This window comes from Trachinotus anak, unplaced genomic scaffold (genome assembly GCF_046630095.1).
Source record: "Trachinotus anak isolate AG129_WGS33_773 ecotype Australia unplaced genomic scaffold, CSIRO_AGI_Tana_v1 ptg000003l, whole genome shotgun sequence".
In the NCBI taxonomy this organism is placed as follows: domain Eukaryota; kingdom Metazoa; phylum Chordata; class Actinopteri; order Carangiformes; family Carangidae; genus Trachinotus; species Trachinotus anak.
In genome coordinates, this window is record NW_027273854.1 from 6,060,073 (window position 1) to 6,085,649 (window position 25,577).

The 25,577-nt window shown below is 42.6% G+C and overlaps 1 protein-coding gene across 1 annotated transcript in view; it reads right to left on the minus strand.

Moving 5' to 3' along the window:
• The window catches only part of spop (speckle type BTB/POZ protein), a 79,502-nt gene that overhangs the window by 17,779 nt on the left and 36,146 nt on the right, over positions 1-25,577 (minus strand). The window contains exons 3-6 of the mRNA XM_071469252.1: positions 22,594-22,874; positions 21,604-21,725; positions 19,316-19,467; positions 12,540-12,667 (exon numbers count right to left, since the gene is read on the minus strand). Coding sequence (XP_071325353.1) covers positions 12,540-12,667; positions 19,316-19,467; positions 21,604-21,725; positions 22,594-22,671 — 480 coding nt within the window. The 5' untranslated portion in view covers positions 22,672-22,874. The remainder of the gene's footprint in view (positions 1-12,539; positions 12,668-19,315; positions 19,468-21,603; positions 21,726-22,593; positions 22,875-25,577) is intronic.

Genomic DNA, 25,577 nt, shown 5'->3' on the forward strand with positions numbered 1-25,577 from the left:
ATAGACTGACGACCTGTTGTGACCCTCAAGGGGTAAGCAGCATAGCTAATGGATGGATGGATGGATCATTCTTGCATAATTTGGCTTAATGGCGGCTCAACAGGAAATGTAGATGACCAGAAATATTAATGTTCCTTCTCTGGCGACAAATTTCAAGAAAATGCAGTCAGTGCTTCTTAAGGAGGACTGGTGTGTGAGGGATTTAGTGGCATCTAGCGGTGAATTTGCAGATTGCAACCAACTAAATACCCCTTAGCGTCACCCTTCTTTTTCCAAGCATGTAGAAGAACCTGTGGTGGCCTTTAGGTAACACACAAGGCAAAAGAGCCTCTCTGGAGCCAGGGTTTGGTTTATCCGTTCTGAGCTACTTTAGAAACATGGTGGTGCAAAACGGCGGTAACGAAAACACAGTGATTCTTAATTTCAGGCAATTATACACTAATGAAAACATAATTATGAATATTATATTTTATTTCTGCGAATAGATCCACCTAAATCCTACACACTGGTCCTTTAAGGTCATTATGAATCATCCACTGGGGATTTTAAATATCAGTGACAAATTTCACAGTAATCCAGACAGCCATGGTGAAGATATCTAGCCCACAACACAGTGCTGCACTGACTGACCAACTATCTGAATCACTGCCTGACTGACTTTCATTAAATCCCCAGCGGTGTTAATGACGATGACGCCGACAGAAACACATTCTGTATACAACCTTAGGTAAAGAATAACAGTAATGAAGAATCATTGCCACTGACAATCATCATTTGTTTTGGTAATTAAGTTCCCAAGATAAGTGCTTACTAATGCACTCGCCTCCCAGTTAGTTCCTCAGACTCAAGATGGATCTGTCGTAAGCTCCCTGTCAACCCTCCAGGCAACGCAGAGTTAATATAGAGTTTCAGTACCCAGATGATTTATTCATAATGCATCAATCTTTTTCTGCCTGTTTATGTGTTTGTTTATGGATTTACAGTGTTTTGCCATGCGTGAAATAGTTTGAAAAAGAAAAAAAAAAAAATCAAATGAAATTCATTAAGTTATGGAACACTTGTTCTTTTACCTCCCCACTCTCATTTTGCAGTCGGTCCTGTGGATTCTCAAACACATAAACATGGGTAGAGACCAGGGACAAACAACGGACACATGGAAAGACACATGTGTAGAGTACACTCACCTCATCAAACTGCACACACATACATGCACATACACCATTTGCTGCAGCTGTATGACTTTAAAAAGAAATCTTTAGTAAGTAGTCTGTTGTTGTTCCATTAGATAACTTAGATAATTTGAATTTGCACATTGCATAGTTTTACTGACCTGATTTGGGACAGACTCCCTTCTAATCAGAGGCATATTGCTGCTGACATTATGGGTAACTAGATTTAAATCAGTATGAGTGCATATCTCTGCTAGCTCCATAAAATTTTTAATATTTGTCAGTCCCACATGTAAATTTCTGCCAGTCTCCCTTACCACACATTTTCATGACTCAACACATGGTGTTCAAACTTGCACAACTTTAAGACATCCATATTAGTTCAGAAAGGTTGCAATTCTATCCCCATACAAGCTTTCAAAAACTGGTATTTATCATACATCTTAGTTATGAGCAACATGAAAATAAGCACCTGTTTGACCGAAATAATTGGTAGTTTCCATCTTTGCCTGCTCACAGACAAGCACAATGTCATCACTCTGTTAGGAAAATACTTTTTTGGTCCTTACTGTGTGGTATTTACAAAAACACACATACACGCACAATTGTATGTCTGCAAGGTCAGGTCAATCGCAGTAGCTAAAGAAAGGTTGACAACAGCCCTCATTTGAAAGAAGAGTATTAAATGGCATTGAAAACACAACTGGATTCGCTGAGTAGTAGAGTAGAGTAGAGTCTTAAATGCAAGTCTGTTGTACACCTGCTGCAGCCCCCTGTCACTATTGGAAATCATTTTCTTTTAATCCAACCTCTGCTGTAATTTGTACCACGTTGATCACGGTGTTTCGGTGGTGAAATTACAATTTATCTTTCACTCAGCATCACTCCCCTCGGCCTAGACAAAGATTCTACTGTGGCAACCACAACAGACTAAATGGCCGACAGTGATCCAGATCTTGAAAACCTACTGTTGAGCTCTGTAGAGGGAACTTTTAATTTTTTTACAACAAAATCTGTATTATATCTGCACTGCGTTTCAAATCAAATACCATATTAGTCTGTAGAGTCACTGCGAGTTGTGTTGTTGCTTGAGAGGAACAAAACAAATGTATTAAAAAAAGCATTACAATTATATTAAAAACTAATTGCAGAAAGGGAACAGCAGTTCAGAGTTAGTGGATGATGTATCATGGACTTCATGAACTGGTATTTATGGAAATTTGATAGCAATTTAACTGGAATGAAATGTTAGACTGTAAACAGTGGATGGAAGCTGTATATTACACTACTGTATATTACATACTCTATCATACAGCATACCTTAAGACATAACAAGGTGGATCTATTTCAGCTGAGGAACGGGACAAATGTGACGAGTACTTTCATAAAGACCACACAGATACACACAAAACGTGCACACAAACACTTTTCATCTGCAACGGCCTAATAGATCTGTGATCTTTAAACTTGTCGTCGAAAGCCCCGAGCACAGAACTCATCACCATCTTTTTATAATGCATGACTCGCCCTCCACTCTCCAGCCAGCCAGAGTAAACAGGCTTGATGTCACAGACACACTCTGCAGCTCTCCGTCTCCCTCTCCCTGTCTTATTCATCCTCTCTCCACCCACTTTTAGATGTTATTGCTCAGAAAAATCTAATAGATTCAGAGCAACGACAGGATATTTTCGTTAGGAGACAGAGCAGGATACATGCATCAGAGTCAGCAGCAGCAACAGGTCACTGAACTGATTAAAACTGAGATTAATAACAGAATCTGATGTGGTCCTGACACCATTAAACAAACACAGCCGTAAATCCCAAAGCTATTAAACAAAAGTCAAAAATAAACACGTCATTCACAGGAAGATAATAGCTAGAACCTCACCATCTTTAATCACAGGCTTTTCATTTCATGCAAGTTAATGATTATTGTTTTCCAGCCTCCTTATACAGCCCTTAAGGAGTTAATTGAAGCTCTTATATTTGCTGCCGTGACAACATAGTGTTGGAGAGTTTTCTCTTTGGTGCACAAAAGGTAATTTATTTAATATTTCTGGTTTGTTTGGGAAAAAAAACTAAGGGAAAAAAAAAAAATACCACTAACGACTGGGTGGTTTGTCTGAGCAGCTGTACACACCAGACCAAGCAGACAGAGAACAGTGCACCACTTAAAAGCTCACAACAAATCAAAAACTAAAGACTGCCAAGTGCTCACCACGAAAACATCATGAATAAAACTATGAACACAGACAACAGACAGACAGACAGACGGACAGATGGAGTGAAACCTATGCAGCACCACCAGCAGCTATCAAAGCTTTCCTTAAGGTTTTCATGATATCAAACGCTGCTGCTGGCACTATCTTTCATTTATGGCTCTGTAGTAGTTTTCATTGTTAGTGGTGGAGTCTGCCAGTCCCACGTTTGATTCAAATTACCTACCTACACACGCATGAAAGATTCACAATAAACGGTGCATGCATGTAATTAAGCATTAATGTTTGTAATTTTGTCCCGCGGATATCAGCCTCACTGTTTACTGTTCGCTCACTTTACACCTTGTCAGAGCCATATTGAATTAATGCTAATGCATACCAAACATTTCCTACTGCTGCTGCGTCACATTAAAAGCTGGCAAAACATAGGGCAGCTGTCATTGTGAAGATATCACAGGAAATTTTCATTCATTCATTCATTCATTCATTCATTCATTCATTTATTTTGGGCATTTCTTTTTTCAATGCAGATCAGATTTAAACCAACCAACTTTAATCTAACCTGCTGCTGTGTGTAAAACACAAAACAAAATAAAACACAAAATGCCCCACATCCGATTATCATAAAAAGGCAGATAATGGAGTTGTTATCAAATCACCCAGGTCTGAAATCTTAAGGATTATAACTTTAAACAACTTTTTGAGTCTCAGTACTTTTTACTGATTTAATCAGATTTCACTCAAATTTAATCTTTTAAAGGTGCTTGTGCAACATTCAGAAAATCCATGTTATCATTGACACAGTGAACTATCAGCATCCGTGACATGGCAAACACAAGACTGAGCATGATTACACTGTTATTATATTTTGACTATAAACCATATTTGAGACTATAGACTATACTTGACTCTCCAGTGCTGGCACAGCATGTGGAGGTCTGGCTATGTGAGACTAGAGTTTGATTAACCTTATGTTTTTCTGAATAAGTATTTGTGAAGCGTATTGTTATCAGCTTGTTAGCTGGCACAGTAAAACCTTGTGACATCAAACTAATCCATTTTCATTGCATTATAACCTGACTACGTTTACATGATACATTGGTGTTAGCCAGCTAGCCAGCTTTATGAATCACTGTTTGTCTAGGGGCTCAGCAATGTCAGCATTGCTAAATTTGCTGAGTGATAATGCTAATGGTTAGTGCTAGAGGACATAGTGGACAAGATGGAGTGGAATGGCTAATGCTAGCTTGTGTTGCAGTAGAAAAGAGGCATTGAGGCAAGGCACACAGGAGTGAACATAAACATCACATCTTCTGGATTTTCTCCCTTCACATAGAAATCACTCACAAGTTATTTTGCAGTCTGTTCAAACACTGGCGATAAAAAAAAAAAAAAAGCAAATAAAACATGTAAATTGCTTCACATCCTTACCTATAGCACCTTTGAGCAATCGTGCCACTGTATGTGCCTGCTCATGTGTTACAGTGGTCATTTCATTTGCTGTGTGGAGGATCCCACCTGTTTGCATTTCAATGGTTCAGCCCAAAGACAAGCAGTCAGCTCACTATTGACACAGAGGTGTTTGGGTGAATCTGCACAGACACAGGCATATTTCATGCATGATTTGAAGTCAAGCTGCTGAACGAGCCTCGTGTCCTGCGCCCCCGACTCACAGCCAAGTGTGTTGTCTCTGGCCAACTTTGTTCTCACACACACACGCACAGACTCAGATTTTTTTTTTTCCATACACACACTCACACACATAACACTCTGTATTAACACTGGCAGTGAGCATGAGCCTCTGTATGCTGTCTGTGCACACCAGCCATTTGGGTCTCTTTTTAAGTAGTTTTGTTTTCTCTGTTGGAAGATCACAGGCACTAAAGTGATAGCTTTGAGACTCCAAGGCCCGCGCTAAAGTGCCTGAAGGAGATGTTTTGAGCAAACAAAATAAATACATAAGCGGGAAAAGTTGCCTGTTTGTTCAATTTCTGGTGTCTTTATTCTGGGAGAAGCAAAGGGCTTTTGATGGGACATAAAAGACCTGTTGATGTGGTTTTGGTGCATAAGTGCTGCAAAGGCACAATCAATTAAAGGATCCGCCATGACTCAAAAATGGGTGCCAACAAGAAATCACAGTGAAAATCCCACTGCAGGAGAGGGCTCAAGCTTGCACTGTTTTCTCATTATGTTGCTGCATCTCACCCTCAATCAGCTTTCTCATTTCAATCTCTTTGATTACATTTGATTCTACCTTTTTCACTTTTCAGTTCATGCTAAAACTGAATTACACAAATATATTTCACCCCTCACTTCCCACAAATGAAGGATTGTTTTTGCCGACACAAACCCAAACTTCTATGTGCATCCTTTTCTCCCTCACCCCTTCCTCCCTGTGCCTCTTCCCGCCTCTGCCTCTTTATCCTGTTCTGAGAGCTATGTGTGTGTGTGTGCGTGTGTGTGTTGTTCAGTGTGCAGGGATGGAGCAGCTGGAGCATCTGCAGTCGTCTCCTCTGACAGCAACACAGCATATGGCAGGGCCCTGTGAAGGATGGGTGCTGTCACCCGGCAAAGTGCTTACCCACCGACAGGAGAGGCAAGCCGCACTAACACCATGAGGAAGAGGAGGAAACAGCTGAACATCAGCACCCCACTCATTTATTCTCCCACCGCCACCTCACCCCAGGAGGGACACGGTGGAGGAGCCTTAAAGAAAAGACCCCCGACTGGCGAGCAGTGGCCAAGACACCAGTCGCAATGCATTACAGTAAATCACATCAACGTTATTCTATGTGCAACTGAAAAAAGCTATCAGGAGAAAAACACTGCTTCATCTACCAATTTGCACATGCAGGCACCGATCCTCACCCATGCACTCATTATCCTTTGTGTTTCGCACAGAGGTGTATAACTGGTTACCATACACTAGTTCAACATGCATAGGCACAGCTTTTTGCCTCTTATTATGCCCCACACGTTACAATGACCCCTGAGAATGACGAGGTGCTTTTTTTCTCATTGCAAAAATGCAGATTTAAGCTCTATAGATGAACAATATCTTTATTTGATTGTAATTTCAATGAAAATATTCAGTTCTGCCCCTGTGTCTGTGTTATCTGCTCAGTTCTCTCATGTTATATGCTAATTATATGCAACTTTTGAGCATTTTCATTAGTATCCCTCCCTTTTCTTAGAAAACATTATAATATTTATGATGACTCATCCTGAGTTTGGGGGTGTAAACACACATTTATACAATCAAATTTGATTTGGGACGACTAGCTAACCCAGTTCATTACATTAAACCCAAATTCACTGTTAGATAGTGTGTTATAGCAGAATAGTAGGAGGTGTGTGTCTGCATTTGAGTTGGCAAAATTGTTGTTTACACTTCCAAAGAATAGTTATTTATTATTTATAATTTATTATTTTACGAATTTCTCCCTTGACCTTCTCCTCCTGATCTAACGTGGGTGAGGGAGGTGTGGGTGGAGGTCATCGGTCCTCTACAGTGCCCTCCTGTCTCTCTACAGTTTGTATTCTGCTCTGCTGTCAAGCCCGCATTTCAGTGATCCAATCAAATCATAAAGATGTACCTTTAACCCGTCTCATATCTAAACCCCTCCCACATATAGAGTTGGAAAAGTGGGCGTGTTTTTCATTGGTCTTTGTTCCCATTAAAATGTTTTTCTTTAAACAATATCCTTAATCATATTTGATACAGAAACACAGGACTCTCACAGATAATGTTAATATCACATAGGTCTAAGATACAGCCGCCACTTTTAATGATTTCACCTTTGATTCTGATCTTCATGTTTCGTCTTTCATTTTGGACAGGTCTAAATACTACAGTGCCCATCTGCCTCAGGTGCCATTGCTATGGAGAAAAGACCAGTCAGAGGTGTGAATCTGAACAACAGGGAACTCAAAACGCTCAGTTGACTAAACATGGAGTCATAGCTGCTGAACTCTATTAGAGTTTAAAAGGGAACTAATTCAAGTTGCAGGTTGTGTTGTCACTTTTGTCAGTACTTAAAACTTTAGCTTGCGCCTGTTGCTAACGGTGACATTAAGAACCTGGGCAGTCGGTGTTAACTTCTCTGAAAACTTGAAGTACACAAGTTTAAGCCTTTGACTTTTTATCAAATATTTTGTAATGCAGCTGTTAATCATTAAGACTGATGACTGAACTGGGTGAGTTACATTCATGTGCTTTAACTGTGAGTCCTGATACATTGTCTTTGGGAAAAATTAATAGGGTTTCCGGAACCAGGGGGGCCCAAAACAGCTCCTCCCATCTCGCGAATCTATTCTGTTTAAGCCAGGAATACATCACATTACTGAAGATAAAGACGCTTTAACTTCTTTAATACACGTCTGCTGTGCTCTTTAATGAGAAGATATAATATCTGTAAAAGAAAACCTCTGTTCTTCCCTCTGTAGCACTTCACTGTGATGTTTACAGAACCAGAAAAAAAAGTGAAAACAACCCCCCCTTCTTCACCCCCTCCTCCTCCATTACTTCATTTATGTGTAAATCAGACAGCAGCCAAATATGCAGCACTTCTCAAAGGACAATATAATCAATGCCAATCCAGTCATCATCAGTTGTTATTCTTCCTCTGTGTACTCTGGAATGGATCGTGGTGGTTGTTGTAGGGAAGGAATATTTGGCCTGATTGTAGATGAAAGAAAAAAATCATTGGCTTCCAGTTTGGCTCTAACATTTGAATGCTGCTTTTCAAACAGATATTTAGATCACTCATTGCGTTCCTGTTCCCAAATTACATATTTTTCCCTTTTCAAAATTACATTTGTCCTTTCAAGATATGACACGTTTAATGCATTTGGCCAAAATTTATCAGAGAACAATATTTTATACCAATATCAAAACCTTCTTGTGTGCCATAAAAGCGCAGGCGATGTCATCATGTGTGATTTCCCGCTGGTGAACGGTCACCTTTTGTCATCAATCACCGTTTTTGTCAGCAATTATAACTCGATATGCAATTTTTTTATACAAAGCCAACAAAAGTCCCGATTGGCAAAATAATATATCAATATGCAAGCACCTCTTAAGTTTGACAGCCACCTGTGCTCCTGATGCAATCAATGTCCACAGAAAAGGGGGAAAAAGTCAAGGCTCTGAAGTTAAAAAGCTTTTATTATAGTGGCTAAATTATTAAAAACAAGACCAGCACATATCGACCACTGGCCTGTTTTCCTCAGGGTGAATCACACTCACATTTACAGGGATTTCCTTCTTTTGTGGACATCAATACATCAGCATGTCCTTAGCTGAGATAAAGACAGATAAAGAGAAGCCGATTAATGGCTGAAGCAGAGTAATAATTTCTACCATATGTTGTGTCTGCATGAGGGATACAGAGAAAAAACAGACTCTGTCCTGCTTGTTGCTCCTGAATCCACAGCAGACTGGAGAGGAAGAGATGGCCTCCTCTGTGAAATGAACCAGACGTGTCCAGCAGCAGCAGCTCTCTGACTTCAGGCCGACTAAAGGTGGACCGCTGTGCTGCTGCTGCTTTTCAGCAGCCAATTTAACATGACTGACAGATAAGTTTCACCATAAACTTCTCCCCTGCAAAACAACCCTTCTTTCCTTTAGTCAATCAAAACAGACTTCCAGAGTAGTAACCCTTTCGGGTGTCAGTCAACACGACTCCTGCCTGCAGACGTATCCTGACAGCACAAAGTTGTCGAGATTTTTCCAGGACCCACAGGATCCAGACGCGTGCGCCTGGTATGGGAGACTTTCAGAGCCTCTGCATTAGCATGAACAGCTAGATAGCGACGGTCTGACCTTAGAGCAAGACGTTACCTGCGGTGCTGACAGGGAGAGAGAGAGGTGAGGTGAAGAGAGAGAGGATTTAACCTCCTTTACCTCTGCGTCTCATTAGAGGAGGAATGAGAGGAGGTAAAAACATGTCTCATCCACATGAAAACATTCTCTCTGTAGCAAAACCAAATCCAAACCCTCTTACTATTCTGTTTTTTATCCTTTATAATCTCTATATTTCTTCCTCCTCTCTTCTTCACCCCCCTGACTCAATGCCACCCAGCATGTCCGTTTTTCCTGAAAAGGCCCTTCCTTCGATCTCTCCTCTCCGAGTCTCCTTCCCCTCCTTCTTTATCTCTCTCTGTCCCTCTTGCTCTCTTTTGACAGCCAGCGCAGCACCTTTAATGGGAGCTATCTCCTCATTAAATACCTGCAGGTGTCTACAGCGCTTTGGCAGGGATGGAGAGAGAGAAAGAGAGATGGAGACAAAGAGAGAGAGAGAGAGAGAGAGAGAGAGTGGCAGCTGGTGTTGTTCAGGCCCTCTCTGACATGACATATAGCCAGATTCCCTGTGCTAAATTTGAATTACTAATGTCTCCAGAGGCAACTGAACCGAGCACAGGGACCAAGGGTCAGGAGGAGAGGTTGAGCCAGTATCCCCCTCCCACAGTGATTTGGCTTCTCCTCATGGCCTTCTTGCCTCTTTGGCGCTCTACTACACAGAGAAAAAAAGACGGGAGATGAAGAAGGGCAAAGAGGGACGACGGTAAAGTAGACAAGCTGAGCAGAAGGGGGGGGGGGGGGGGGGGGGCAGGGGACATGGAAGAGAGGTGAAGGTAGACAGAGGGAAAAAAGTAAGAAAGTGTGATGCTCAAAGTGGGAGGCAGCAAGAGATTAAAGGAGAGGAGGGAGATTGGGTTTGAATGAGAGATAAGATGGAGGGGAAAAAGAGGAAGTGGTGGAGATGAGAGAAGAGTGAAGAGGGAGAGAGCTGGGCTCTAGGGCAATGGGGTTCTCTCAGATGCAGGACAGGACCATCTGGACGAAAGTGGAGCCAGGTCTCTGACGGTAAACACTGGGCTTCACTTTCACATGGAAAAAGACCAGGAAAAGAGATTCAATCACTCACTCCACACTTTCTTACCACCATCCGCCCGCCATACCCCTCCCAATGACCAACTGCAGCCAACCGTCCTGGCCACGTGTTCGTGGAAAACGCTACCAGACCTCACTACTGGAAATCTCATCATTTTCTGCACAAAACATCCCTCTTTTCTCTGTAACACGCTGCCTCCCGGTATGTTTTAGAATTGATTTTAAAGCACTGCTGCCTGTCTATATATCACATCTCTGACTTGCTTTAACAATATGAACTCTCTGGACCTCTCAGTCATCTGGTGCTGCTCTGCTAAATGTTTTCTGAGTTTAAAAATGGTGAAGCTTAGTTATTATGCCACACACACACAGCTGGTGAGAACTTAGACCACAGGACCTGAGACTACTTTTAAATCATAAGAATTACAGAAAATGTTCTCTGTCTCTTCTTATTTATCTACTTTCAACTTTCACTTAATCTTTTTCTGTTGTGCACAGTTTTTATATTAAGCCCATTGATTTTTGCTTGTGTGTAAAATGTGCTATATAATTCAGCTTTGCCTCGCTTGTTCATCAGCAGAGCCGGCTAATTACCACAGTACAGCAGATATTTACGGGGGAGGAAGTGGCCACTGAAGAGTTGAACCAGCAACCCTACCTCCTTCCCATCAGGAGGGTGGATGAGAGGATTTTACAAGGTAACTAATCCTTCTCCGTTCCAGCTCATTCTCTCCAGCAAACAGTGTCATCCTCAAAATTACGTCCCAGTGAGACATGCCTGCACAAACATGCACAATATATGCGTAAGATAACTCCTACACACACGCACACACAAGCACGCACAACCCTACCCCCCATCCCACATGGCTCTGGAGAAGCAGCACTGCCCCTCCTACCCCTCTGTCAATAAGCCCAGTTTGGAAACACTTTAAACAGACTCGCACATTGCTCCACTACAAAAAGGGAAAACTTCAAGACATGCTCTCTTCTATACCCGCAGGGTTAATTAGAATTGTTTTAAACAGCCACTGCCATGCTTTTTAAACATTTATGGGTGCATGCATTACAACTAAGGCATTAACATATGCAGAAAGTTTAACCTCTTCTCTGCACCCTGGCTCCATTATGAGGAGCAGAGGGGAAGGAGAGAGAGAGAGAGGACAGTTGACCTCTGCTGCCCCCTGTGTTACAGCTGAAAAACAACAAGGGAATTTTCAATGAGGAGCAACAGCCAGCTTTGGATCAGAGGAATCGGAGCCAAGCCACCATGCAGGCTGAATGACAATCAGCTTGTGTGTTCGTGATGAGAGAGAGATCTGAACCCAGAGGCTATGTAGTACCAATAAAAACATACATTATTCACTAACAGGGACATACGTATAACGAGTCGAATAAAAGATAAGGGAAACAGGAATTACAGTTGTGATCACTCCGAGGCAAAAACCACCAATACTAACATGAGTTTTAGGTATTTCAACGGTTTTCATTATTTTCAGATTGTATTAAAATTCTGAGACCACTTCAGACTTTTATTAGAAGTCTGAAGTGGTCTCAGACTTTTGGACCCCACTGTATATTCTGAGCTAATCGAAATACTCCTACTAATATAAATACAATCCAGCATCAGTATGATCCAACATTGCAATTCTGGTTTTAAAGGTTAATCACAGATGTCTGTATTTGTCTATAATGTTGAAATATAATAATTTTGATCTAGCAATATAGTCAGGATTATCAGACTGTAATATGAACTTCTATTGGAAAGAGTTTAAAAATAGAGACGGAGTGATCTTTTTTTTCCCACACATTTCACACATTTATATAAATTGAATTGAAAATTGCAAACAATCAGACATCCATCAATTTTCTATACTGCTTATCTGAACCGGGTCACAGGGGGGCTGCTTCACACTCACATTCACACCTATGAGCAATTTAGAGTCAACCTAATGTGCATGTCTTCGAACTGTGGGAGGAACCTGGAGGGAACCCACGCAGACACAGGGAGAACATGCAAACTCGCCACAGAAAGGCCCACCCCGGGCCTGGAGTTCAAAACCAGAACCTTCTTGCTGTGAGATGACAGCGCTAACCATTGCACCACTGTTTCGCCTCACATTCAGACAGTTCATACATTAAAAAATGTTTAAAAATAAATCAAATTTAAAAAATAAAAATAAGTAAATAAATAACTTGAGTGACAGATATTAACTGAGCGATCTCAGTTTTACAGATACATTGATTGTCAACGCTTACCTCACAGAAAAGTGTCAGTTTATCGTCAGGCAGAAGACCGTTGGCCTCGTCCAGCAGGAAGTCCCTCCTTATGAACTTTTTGAAACCCCAGTCTTTCCCCTGGACAAATCGGTACGCCCTCTGGCTCTCTAGGAAAAGAAAACACACAAACAAGGTGAAACAAGATTATTTGGAGACTTTTACAATGTGATTAAGCTCTGCATGTGTGAATGTGTGTGCGAAAGAGAAAGTTTATTATGAGTCATGGCCATAAGCGGCGGAGGAACAATGGCGAAAGAGGCTGGGTGCAGGAAGTATTGCCTGCAGGGAGCTTTTAACACTTCAGAAGAAAAACAGAATCTCTCTCTCTCTCTCTTTCTCTCTCTCTCTCTCTCACTCTCTCTATCCTCTCGCTGCCACATAAAGACTAGTGGTAAACATGAGACAGAACCGCTGTGCCTCTTTGGCCAAGAAGTGAGAAATTGCAGGGATCAAAGCAGTCCAATTATCATGTGTTTATGGAGTGCCAATTATCTCTGACAGTGGCAGGAAGGATTCTGTAACAGTTGCAATATAAAGACACAGGAAAGGTGCTGGAGTTCTTGTGTGTACCACAGTCACACTGTGGGGGCGGTCACAGCTATCCACAGTCACCTAACAGTCACAAATACTCACATGCAAGGTCAAAAGATAACGACTGCAGACCATGACTGCTGCAGAGATCACAGCAAATTAAAGCTAATTGGCAATAGAGAGGAAACACAGCACTAACACATAAATTCAGCGAGTAACTGGAGCGCTGTTGGAGGGATGTAACACCATTCTTTGGAGAAATTACATCATTCGCCATTTTGTTAATGAGACGAGAACGCTTCCTCGGACACGGCTCTGAGTGCGTTCTGTCGAGTCGAGCTTCAGTGACAGAGCCTTTCTGTGTATGGGGACTTCACATATTCCTGTCAGGGTAGACACGTCTCACCACATCACCACAGTGTTTTATATTTATATGCCTGGTCCTGTAAAGGGTTTAATGTCCATACACGAAAATGAAAAGAACCACTAGAGCCAAATATATCTTCCAGGTCTTTTCATCTCTTTGGCAGACGTCATCAAGAACCTTCGAAGAATGTCCTACACACACAATATGTAACATGCATCTGAATGACTGGGTTGTGTTGACACTGAGCTGAATCACAATCCAGGAGCAAATTCACTAATAACACACTGAAGATCCACTCAGCAAAAACAGAAAAGCTTGTAACCGCGCTGACAAAGTGTCTCCAGTCTTCATGCAGTAAAAAAACTCTACATATGTAAATTAGCATTTTGTGCATGGATAAAAGCAGAAGGCAACAGGCAGCTCATAGAGGGGGATATAAGTATTAAGAGGGATAGTGACATGCCTTGCAAGCTGTGATTTGCAAGATTTGCAAGAACCTCAATTCCAACCTATACATAAGGATTATTCTAATGCACATGTTATCATATTCCTAGAGGCATGAAATATTGTGACGTGAGATGTACAATTATTTGAGACACTCAAGATGGAAAATAAGAGAAATATTCAGCTTGAAAAAGCATGAAAACACAAACAACTGTATGAAATGTGTACCTGCATGAGTGTTCATCCAAAGACACCACAGAAAGCCACGTTTTATACCCAATTTAACTGACACCATCCTGTTTTAATGCTTCCAATTTATCATTTATGACATTTAAGACTTTTGCAGACAACCTATATCCACCCACAATCCAGATCCAATTCATGTGTTAATGCCAGACGATGAAATATGATAAAGACAACCTTTAAATCTACAGTAAAACCTGGTTAAAGGGCACAAAGTAGTAGAAGACGAAGTAGCTGACAGCGCTGGCTTTAAACCGCACTATCACCCCATACCAAGAGGTCACCACCTCTCACACTCATACATGCGCAGTGTGTGAACACTACATGTGTTTAGCCCTGGCAGTTCAAACTGATTTCTCTTCAGGCTGCTCGTGCGTAGAGATCCCAACAGGAGATCGGCTGACAGATCACAGTGGGAAGCACTAAGATGAAGTGTCAATGCTGATGTAAGATCCTGTGTCAAATCCCCTGTTTGGAACCAAGGGAACAGGCAGCCAGAGAGGGGATTGGTGGAGGAGTGCAGTGCATATGCAGTTATTCCCACTACTGCTCATGCAGGGGGTCCTTCACTGTAATCCCCTGCCTCTACAGAGTGTGTACGCACAGAAGCTGAGAGGAATCACCATGCAAACACACACACACACATAAGCATGCATGCAAACTATTGCACAAAAATTACAAATCTATGCACTCTGCTTTTGACAGGACTCAATTTTATTCATTGTTCTGCCACTTTGTGTAAAGGAGGGTGGGAGGGGGGGGGTCACGACTTTTTTAGACCAAAGATCTCTCAACCAAAGTTGAGCAGGTCTGAAAAGAGAGTCACACTTCTGTGGCCGTGGTACACTGTGCTGTTTGTGGCTGGGTGGACACACAGCAATAAAGTTAGTACCTGGACTCTCTCAAGGGTCTGAAGAAACTCTCTCTCTGCTGATTTTCCTTCACTCTTTCATGTCCTTTAAACATGTTTGATAAGACCTAGCATCCAAGACGGAGAATCTAACTGTGAAGTTGTGTTATTTAGATAAGAAAGGACGCAAGCAGTGATGAGTGAGGACTTCCCCGGTGGCAGTATCTTGAGTTAAAAACAGGTTTGAGGAGGAAGGGGTGTGAGGGAATGCTGAAAGAATCACCAGAAGACTAGTGGAAAAGGGAGAGAGAGGTGTGACTTCTTCAGTCCTCACCCGTGACAGTGACATGCCTGTGAGTGTGTGTGAGTGTGTGAATGTGCACACGCATACAGGCAGCGATGATGAGGGTGTGTTGTGTGTGTGTGTGTGTGTGTGTGTGTGTGTGTGTGTGTGTGTGTGCGCTGAGCTCAGCTAATGTCATGCTGCCATCTCCAGTGGGGCATCAGAAACCTGCGCTGGCAGAGAATCAACTGCAGGTCAGATCTCTGACACTCACTCTTTCAGCGTGCTGGCCAAGGTGGGGGGGCAACCACTCTGCCAGAATATCAACAAGAGCTGGACAGTGGTGGAGTGGGTCGGTGCCACTGAGATATCAGACCAGAAAATGTGGGTGATAGACTGGTGTGAAAAAAAGACTATCAAACATAGATAGGAGATTGTGTTAAGAGTTACACCACACCAGTGAGGACACATAGATCTCATTAACAGAATAAAATGATGATGTTTGTGTGAAAAATCACAGTTAAACCCAAGACATGTATAGGTACCACTCAACATAGGACAGAGATGAATTTTTTTTTTACCACGTTGTAACGCGCTTTAATAAGTTCCTGGCATTAAAGAGTGACGTTTCTCACCCTGCCAAAAAAAAAAGACTGAAGGTGATGAGGAAGGTGAGAAAAAATGAGATCTGAGCTGAAGACAGAGAGAGGAGAAAGAAAGCAGGAGCGATGCCAGGTTGTTTAAGTGAGCGGGGCATCCATATTCAGGCAGAGGGCTCAGGGGCACGGCTGGCACACAGAACGAGAAGGTCGCCAGACGATGCGCTGGCGTGTAGAAAAATAACGGCCGACACAGCAGCCAGAGTCAACATCCTCCCTTCTTCCTGTCTGTTACTCCTCTTTCTTTGACACATTCAACTTTAGCAAAATCCCTGGCCCGCACTAACCACAACTCACCACCATACTCACATCCATTTCCCCAACTCTCAAAACCTATTGATGCGACAGGGCAATTAGCACCAACTCCTCCGTTTATACAAGTGCACATTTATCTCATTTGTATCAGAGTCTAAAAAGCTAATTTAAAACTATTCCCATCTAACACACTGATTCACATTGGCTGGCATAAAGCAGGCAGATGCACATATAAACATGATACGCAGCCTTTTAGAGAAGAAAATCTAATCTCTCTGGAAGATTGAGCTCTATAAGCTAGTGTCAGCACAAACATGTCTATTGACATTCTTTCCACCAATGTCAATACCATCTGATTATGTAAAGACTGACCAATAGCTTCTACTCTATTAGCCCTGCTCCACTTACCCACACAGAATGCCTGATCACCTCCATCAGTTACTGAGGGCAACAGACTCTGACAAGCTCACACCCAGAGCTTCAATTAACTGAAACCAAAGAAAAACATACTGAATCTTCAGCTACAAAATACAGAAGCAGCTCACACCAAAAACCTGCTGTAACTAGACTCTTCGGCCAACTCATACACACATAAGCTCACTTAGCCCTTGGCTACAACACAGCAAAAACCATTGTCTGTAGGGGGGACTTAACAAGGAGGCTATTTGAATACAAAACAGCTTGCGGCATAGGATGAGAACTTTCCATCTCTTCTCTCCAAGCTGTCAGAACAGGAGTCTGCAGGGGGGCAGCTGTTTTCTCTGGCAAAAAAGAGGAGGAGGAGGGGGGGGGGGGGGTGTCAAGAGACAAGTTACAACCCACCCAACAGCCTCGGAGGAGAGAACCAGCACATTAAGCCAGGGAGAGAAATGATGTGGCCAAGCCGAGAGTACGGGAGTACGGAGGGAAGGAGAGGGGGGCGGTGGGCTGCCACTGCTGTCTGAATCTATCTCCATTAGCAAGTACGGACCATCACAGGATGCAGACACACACTCTCTGGTGGGGGGCTCAAGGGCTGACTGATGCGGATGGGGAGCTTCATCAGATAACGCCGAGCTTTCCAAGTCAGAATCTGCCATCGTAGCACAGCCATCATATCTCACTGTATTTATGCCTCTTTCATTTTTAAGTGCTGCAGGGATGCTTTCATTCTCAATATGCACACGTCAGTCCTCACCTCACCATAAATCAAAATGTGTATCTTCTCAGTGGAAAGGCGCTGTATGGCCAGTGCCTTCCTATTAGTGACAGAGGCTGGCTTGTGAGTGAGTGTCTGCCTCATCCACCAGATACAAAAGACAGAAATTCAAACACAAACTCAAAACCCAAACTTCAGCTCAGTACTGAGGATTTCCATCAGTTAGATGTGGACATGATAGCAACGCTGCTCTGCTATATCTCAGTACAGTTTGCTCAGAGTTTACTGATTACTCACTCATTCTTCTGCCTAACTTTTCTGGTTTAAAGAACTTAAGACTTAATATGCATTCTATTAAAAACTGTGCCCACAGGGACACAGTGTATAAGCAGGCCGAGCGGTGACCTGCCACATACACAGTCCACAGCCACCCAGCTTCCTTAATTAAGGCACTTTGTTTTTATTTGGCCTTTTTTCCTAGAGGCCTGGATTAAATTGGATTTTAAATGATCCAGAACCAATAGAGCAATCGTTACTGCCATATTCTTAGACAGAGCGCTCGCTAAACTGTCACAAATATGCTGGCAGTTGGGTAATTTTCACCTGTGACAGGGTGAGCGAAGTGAAGGGCCTAGGTCTCCCTGGGGGGAATGTGGGAAGATTGGAGGAGGGCATATGGCAAGAATGGGAAGGGGTGTGCACCATAGAGCACACCATTTATAGCCGAAAGCCCCTCGAGACACAAAAAGAGGAGAGGAGGAGAGGAAAATGAGAGCCTCTTCACTTCACTAGGTATTCCCCATATTCTGGCCTTTCAGAGGTCATTTAGGGAAGCGGTGTTCATGAAATGGCCAAGCAGTGAAGTTGTGCACCTCAAAGGTCTGTTTATTATGGAAAATCCTCTTCACAATACGACACAGCCACCAGCATAAAGTATAACAGCCGGAAGAGAAAGCTTTAAGGACAATAACCACAGTGAGGTTCAGTTTTCTTCAGCCTGCTGCTGAGAATTAAGAGGTGGTATCCCGACATTACCGGACAGAGGGTGAAGAAGAAAGGATAAAAGGCAAAGAAAGTGACGTTGTGAACGTGAAAGACAGGAGAGAGAGGTGTGAGTGAGCAAATGAGGGAGGGAAAACACACACAAGGGGATGGGGGTGTCAGGTTCACATGGGGGGATGTCTCTTAGCAGGAAAAATGATTTCCCTTTCTACACGAGCTGCACCGCAGGGGGTTGTACACAGTTTCAGCGCATACGCCTCCGATTCAAACACACTTCCGCCTCCCACCTCTCCTCTCCTCTCCTCTCCCCACCTCCCGCCCCATCTTCCCTCCTCTACACTTCCTGTACAGTATGCTGTAGGGGACTAGGAGAGAGGAGGCAGCCAGAAAGCCCGATAACCAGGAAGCGGTCACATCTGGCCCTCACTAATTCAATTCCACACAAGTTTGCTTTTCCTTCCCGTAACATAACCTAATTAAAAAAAAGCAGGAATAGGAGGTGCATTCATTTCCAATTCATCAACGGGGAGCGAGGCAAAGGAAGACTTCTAAAAAGGTTGGGTCTTTTTTAATTAAAATCAAAATTGCCCCACACTACTTTGAATTATATATTTACTAGAAATGAATCCAACCGGCAGTGATTACACAAGCCCATATGGCTATCAATACTTCACATTATTAGACACACTTGGTGTATTAGACACACTCCCCACTTCCTGCATTTACAAACTCCACTGCCCCAAAGACACAGGTGTGACAGGAGTTTTTAATTCTGAAACTTTTCCAACCTTGAGATATGCTCAGTTCTCTTTTGAACACAGATTTCCACACAGGTTGGCCTCGAATAGTTTTTGAATGCCAACATATTTCCAGTGACAAGTTAAGGAAATTACTGAAATGGTGGAAGTGAAAATGAAAACGAGGACTCATGTAAGTTTTTTCAGAGCGCTGGGATTGGTTAGGGCCTGGTGGCTCGGACTTACCCATGGCTTTGGTCTCCTCTCCCTTGGCGTTGAGGATAGAAAACTTAAACTTGGCGCGCACCTCGCTCTTTGGGCAGCTGACTAAGAGCAAGTAAAGTGACAGATAGTCTTTGCTCTCCTCATCCAGACCTTTAGGATTCACACGCAAACACCTAGAGGGAAGGAAAGGAGGAAACATAGATGTGAGAGAGATAAAGGTAAGAGGTAATGTGATGCTTGTGTGCAATAATAACATTATTCTAGTAAGTATGAATGCATTTCAGGCTTATCGTGTAAAGACTGGTCACATAACAAAGACAGAAAGTGAGGGCTTCTAGATCAGCCTCTGAGACAAAGTGTAGTTCATGATGTGATAATATCATGAAATGTTTCCCTGAATCTGCAACACACTCTACTGCACATAGCCTGAAACCATCTGAGGTATATTAAGGTATTTGTTTAAGTGAAGTGGAAAATACAACCCGCCGTTTAAAAAGGCTGTTTTTACTGAGCTGGAATTTATTCACTCAGTAATGAAAAGCTTTCAGTGTCACAGAGTTTCACAGACAGCTGAGATGTAGCACTGTGGACCAAAAAGCAAAGAGTCTTTCTAAACTAAAACACGTGAAAATCTTTCATTGTCAAACAGCAATAAACTGGCAAAAGGCTAAACTGCCAAAAGCAAAACATTTCACAGCTTGAGCGAGCGCACGAGGGGAAGGAAACACCTCTGCTTCGGTCGTGCAACAGACAGGGCATCAACACTGAAGTGCTGAAGTATCAGTATGGTATTGTAACCAAGACTGTAACACAGCATCGATTATTTGATCCACCTCTGCTTCTGACCAGGGGATGCAGCTTTCTAGCTAACCTGCCTGAGCGTCAAATGAAAGGAGAGATTCCTAAATGCACCCACTTTCTTTCAACACACAAACACAGTGTGTCAGGGCATCGACGAAATGTCTTAACTAAGCTATTCAACTCACACTTGCTGTGTTCAGTGCCGTTATACAGACAGTTACACATGCCCATGTGGACAATTACTTAACATGTGCGGCATCTGGAAGCTGGGACACAATCAATCCAGGTAAAAGTCTTTTTCCCCAGACACCTCACCCCTCTTCCCAGGGGGATCCCCAGGTGCTGCCAGGACAGGTGGGTACAGTATGTAACCCCTCCTGCATGTTTTAGGTCTTCCCCATCGTCCCCTCCCTTGTTTCCACAGGACTGAGTCCAGGAAGCATCCTGATCAGGACGAAACCAGCGCAGACTGAAATCATATTGCTCCGACTGAATCTGAGTTTTTTACACGTGGCTGGAGCCTCTATTCCACCACTGCAGAATAAGCTTTCCATGGAGGCTGAGCGCTGTGACACCACAATATGTACAGTAAGCATAGCCACAGGCACTGTCCCAGACCACCACATGACATTGAAGAGGCGCATCAACCAAGACATCCAACATCCAGAGCCTTTAGCATTCATTTATCCATTTTCTGCAGCTTACCCGGGTCCATATCCTGGTGGCAGCAAAGTAACTCACATTTCCTCCTACCCTGCCACATTGTCCATCTCTTCTTGGGGGATCCAAAGGTGTTTCAAGGCCAGATGGGATATGTTCCGGAGGCATCCAGAAGCATCCAGATGCTCATACCACCTCAACTGACTCCTTTTTCAGACCAAGGAGCAGCATAATGCTTTACTCTGCTCTGGAGGAAACTCGGAGTAGAGTTGCTTTTCCATTTCAGGGCAGATCTCATCCACCTCTGGCACCTTGCCACTGCACACCGCTGTTTTGACTGCCTCCGTGACCTCCACTCAAGAATCGGTCTAGGCTTCCCCAAAGTTTTCTAACTCTGCCTCTTCTTCAGAGATGTTTTTCATGAGGGATTTGTGAACAGTAAGTCTGAAGTCTGAGTCTGAATAGTTAACTGACTTTTAAAAAGGTTTCCCCATCTTAGTATGCTTAACTTTATGTTTAATGCATTTATCCTGATTTTATTTTTCACTCTTAGCCTAGTACAACATGAGAAAAAGAGGATGCAGCCAGATTTGACTAAATTCTAGCATGACAAAGAGCTACATTAGTTATTATTCTGAATGGATGCAAGTAAACATCTGTGCTGATACAGACCAGATGAAGGCTCAAGATACCACTAAAGCAAAAGCATCTGGATGCTGATGGATCTTATCTCTACAAAACAATGCTTTTCCTCTTAAATGCGACAAGTGGGCAAACCTTGAGAAAGCTGTTTGAGAAAATGTTCTCAGAGAACATCTGACAGCTCCAATGAGCAGCCTTTTACGAACCATTTGAGTTTGTCGTTGGCTCCCGAGGAGAAAGTGGAGCTTTTGATGACCTCTCCCATCTCCTCGCGACAGAAGCTGAAGTTGTTGATGGTCCACATGTAGGAGAATTTCACCACTTTGATCTGCGGAGAAAAGACACAGGACGGGCTGAAACCAGATCTCTTTATTTATATATTTATCTATTCTATATGGGTAAGTGGTGTTTGGTCAGCCTGGACTTCAAAACCGCACATCAAAACTGCCTTTCATCTTAATAAACACTGACAACAAACGAAGGGAAAGAAGAAAGGATATTGTAAAAGCAGCAGCAGAAAAAACAAAACAATTTTGCAAGGACAGAGAGAAGATGAAAAAACCAGACATCATCAGTGACATACTTTATCTGCCTCGGTTCTTAACAGGAGAGTGATATATGAAGCAGCAAGGACTGTACAGAACAGGTAACCTTTAAGACAAAGAAAACAACTAAAATGACGCCAATTTTGTTATGAAATAAATTATGTTTGCGATGCTGAGTCAGTCAGGAAAACACAGTGACTGGTTCGTGTCCACTCAGCTGCTCACTCACGGTCACATAAAATACAAAAGCTTTTCCGATTAATCTACAATGAAAATTCTCTGTCTTGGTAGTCAGATTATTTTGCCCACGTTAACAGAGCAAGAGTGGGAACCAATACACTTGATTTTCACTCAAAAAAAAAAAATCAAACTTTTCTAAGTCTTACACACAGTCAGCTGACACAACACAAAAATGGAGTATAAGTGTTATCACATTTCACATTTCTGTGCAGCAACGAGCCCCCAGGTACAGTACACACTTATCAGTAAGTCTGTAATTGTAATAACCTTGTAATAATCGTGTGCTTAATCAATAATAGCAAATACACATTTATTTACATGAGACTGATGACAGCACAGTATAGATTGCTGGAATTCAAGGGCTACCACTAATTTGTATGCAGTCGATCACAACATGCATCCCTTCCTTACCTGAGTGTAACACCAGCTCTCAGCCACGGGGCCGCTGGACATTTCCGCCGGGGAGGGGGGGCTCGGGACTCTGGACATTGCCAGCCTTGACGCAGAGAGAAGATGAACGGGGCCCGAGCACCAGCCAGGTGTTGGGTGAGGTGGTATGGGGTGCGTAGGGGGAGAGGAGGGACAATAATAAGAGTTGGCAGGCTCTTAAACAACACCTGCCATACGGAGGGCTGCAGAGAGATGAAGCCAATACCGCAGGACGTCCAGACTCCAAAGTAGCTACAGGCAACCTATAGGGACATGGAAATACAGTCATTAGAACCACTTTGACTTCATACAGGTGACGTACATTACATTATGAAAAGCTGTGACCTTGTGTGTGTGGTGGTGTGTGTGCACCTTTGTCTGTGCTTGCAAAGGTAACACCTACTGTAACTGAATGGTTAGCCATAGTGGTTTCCCAGTAAGTATTTTATTTTGTTTCAAAACAGGCTTCAGCATTCAGGGCACAGCAGCAGCGTGCACTCCACTTCAGTGAGGGAAGCCTTCCTTTATCTGCACGTGGTTTTTTAGTTTGTGTTTTGCTTTGAGAGGAGCAGAGTGCTGTGCCAGCCATTTGATTCCAGCCAGGCTGCACCCATCCACTGTGGTTCTGAGTGAAGGGCAAGACTTAAGACTTTCATCTCAAGCTGCCAGGCTGTACTCATACACACATACACAGCACACAAGGTCATGCAGCACTTTCAAAAGACAGTAATGGCTAGAAAAGGTTAAAATCATTTTTTATAAGAACCTGAAACCAGGATTTTTCTCATTCTGAAATGCTGAAATCAAGATTTACACTGCAATGGCCGCATCACCTCTCAGTTTCTGTTTGTGACGAAGGGAAACGTCCTCATTATTTTTCTCTCATTTTTGTTCCTTTGCTACACAAGCAGCCTCATGGGAAAACCTTGTAGAAAAAAATAAATAAATAAAAAAGGCACGAGCGACAGTTTGGTTTCAAAGTTAGTTTTCTCCACTGTAAACCTCTCTTTTTCTGCTGGTTTCATATCCGCTGCTCATCTCTACACATTTCATACCTAAGTCATCACACGGTCTCAGGATCTGGCTTTTCCCACTCAACCTGCACGTCCCCCCCGATCTCCTGCCAAAGAAACCCTTCCACTCCGCTGCTTAATTAGTGGCTGATTGAAAGAGAAGTTCAGGACCTGAGAAAAACTTGGCAGAAACTGGAGTATCAGCTCGAGAGAGCAGAGACACAGAGCGAGAAATGAAAGAAAGGTAAAAAAAAAAAAGAAGTGAGAGAGACCTCTGTCTTCGCAAGCGGATTGGAGACAGGAGAGGCGACACCCGGACCTCGACAGCTCCAGACCGAGACACGGCTTAATTAATGTTTAGAGATAACGGCTGCATCTGATCTTCCTCAATTCAGTGCCCCCCTTTTCTTCTTTTGTGCTATTTGTATCTGATGAAAAACACTGGTGGCATTTTCGCTCAGTAAAACAATAAAATATTAATCACAAAAGTTGGGAGAACAAGGCTGCCCTGATTTGCAATTTAAATTACCTGAGACTTCCTGGCAATTAATTATAGTCTATATGAGTGAGTGAGGGTGTGTACGCATGTGTGTGTGTGTTTCTCGGCCGTGTGTCATCGTCCGGGCTTTGTTTCACAGCTTATCTGAAGCACAATTTACCAAGTGCTTTTCTTGTATCCTGTCCCTTAAAGAGCACCATGAATGCCAAGTAATCACAGGGAATCAAATTAAGAAAACATGACAACACTGGCAGCACTGCTCACAGCCTCACGCTTTCTAAATAGACCCACATGACACCTAACCAGAATAAAGCTAAAGATGTTTTTTTTTGTTTCATCCTTTTCATGACAGACATTAAGAACAGCAAAAACAACTCTGAGAGCCTGAGGAGACGTGTGCTAATCATCGGACTCCCGCAGCAGAAATGTCTTAAGACAGTTCATTTGTCATGGGAAATCATATAATGACAACGTGAAAGGGAAGAATGCCTGATAGGTGATAATTCTTACAGCACAGAGAATATAAATATTGTCACATTATAGTGTATGCCTGGCAGAGATTTGCAAAGACTATGTTCCCCACCCCAAAGGCAATTAAAAGACAAAGTAAAGGAAGTAACGGAGATGCTCCACTTCAGATAAGAGTTGAAGGGTTTGCAGCAGCTACTTGGGCTCCATCAGCATCTCGCAGGGTGGGTAAAAAGAAGTGGAAATTGTGATGAGGGTAAAGAGTGATTACAATACAGAAAGAGCGCAAACAAGCTGAGATTCCACGCAGCGTTATGTCTACAGCAAACTAAAGAACCAGACAGCAGCTCATCGTATCGCATCCGTGCACACAAAGGCCCTGCAGTGGATACGACTCTGTGAAGCCTATAATATTCAGTTCTTGTTGGGATTCAAAACAGCTTCAGAGGGCTGTTGTTATATTGCATTACATTATATTACACTATCGTAGAGGGTGTAGTTTTCCCCAAGTCTAAACAGCAGTTTAACAGCCTCACAAAGATATTTATTACATAGCTCATTTAATTGTATTATATTGTGTAAATGTTCAAGACCGAGTCCACCTTTGTACAAAGATCAACTAATACTGTAATACTGTGTTGTAATGTAGGACATCAGGCTGCAATTAATGACTTTTTTTGTTAAGACTGATCTGGAGGTACTTTGTTTTATTAATAGTTTGCATACTTAGTCAATGAAACACCAGATTACAAATTATCCCCAAAAAAAAAAAAAACACACACACAAATATATTGATTTTACAGTATTTTACAGATATAAAACAAAGAGAACCATCACATCTTCAGAAGCTGGAACTCGAGATTTTTTTGCATTTTTGCTCGATGACTGACTTAAATGATTCATCAAACTTGTTGGTGATTAATTTTCTGTCAGCCAACTGATAATCGTTTCAGAAATAACATGACATAGCTGTATCTTGTATTGTC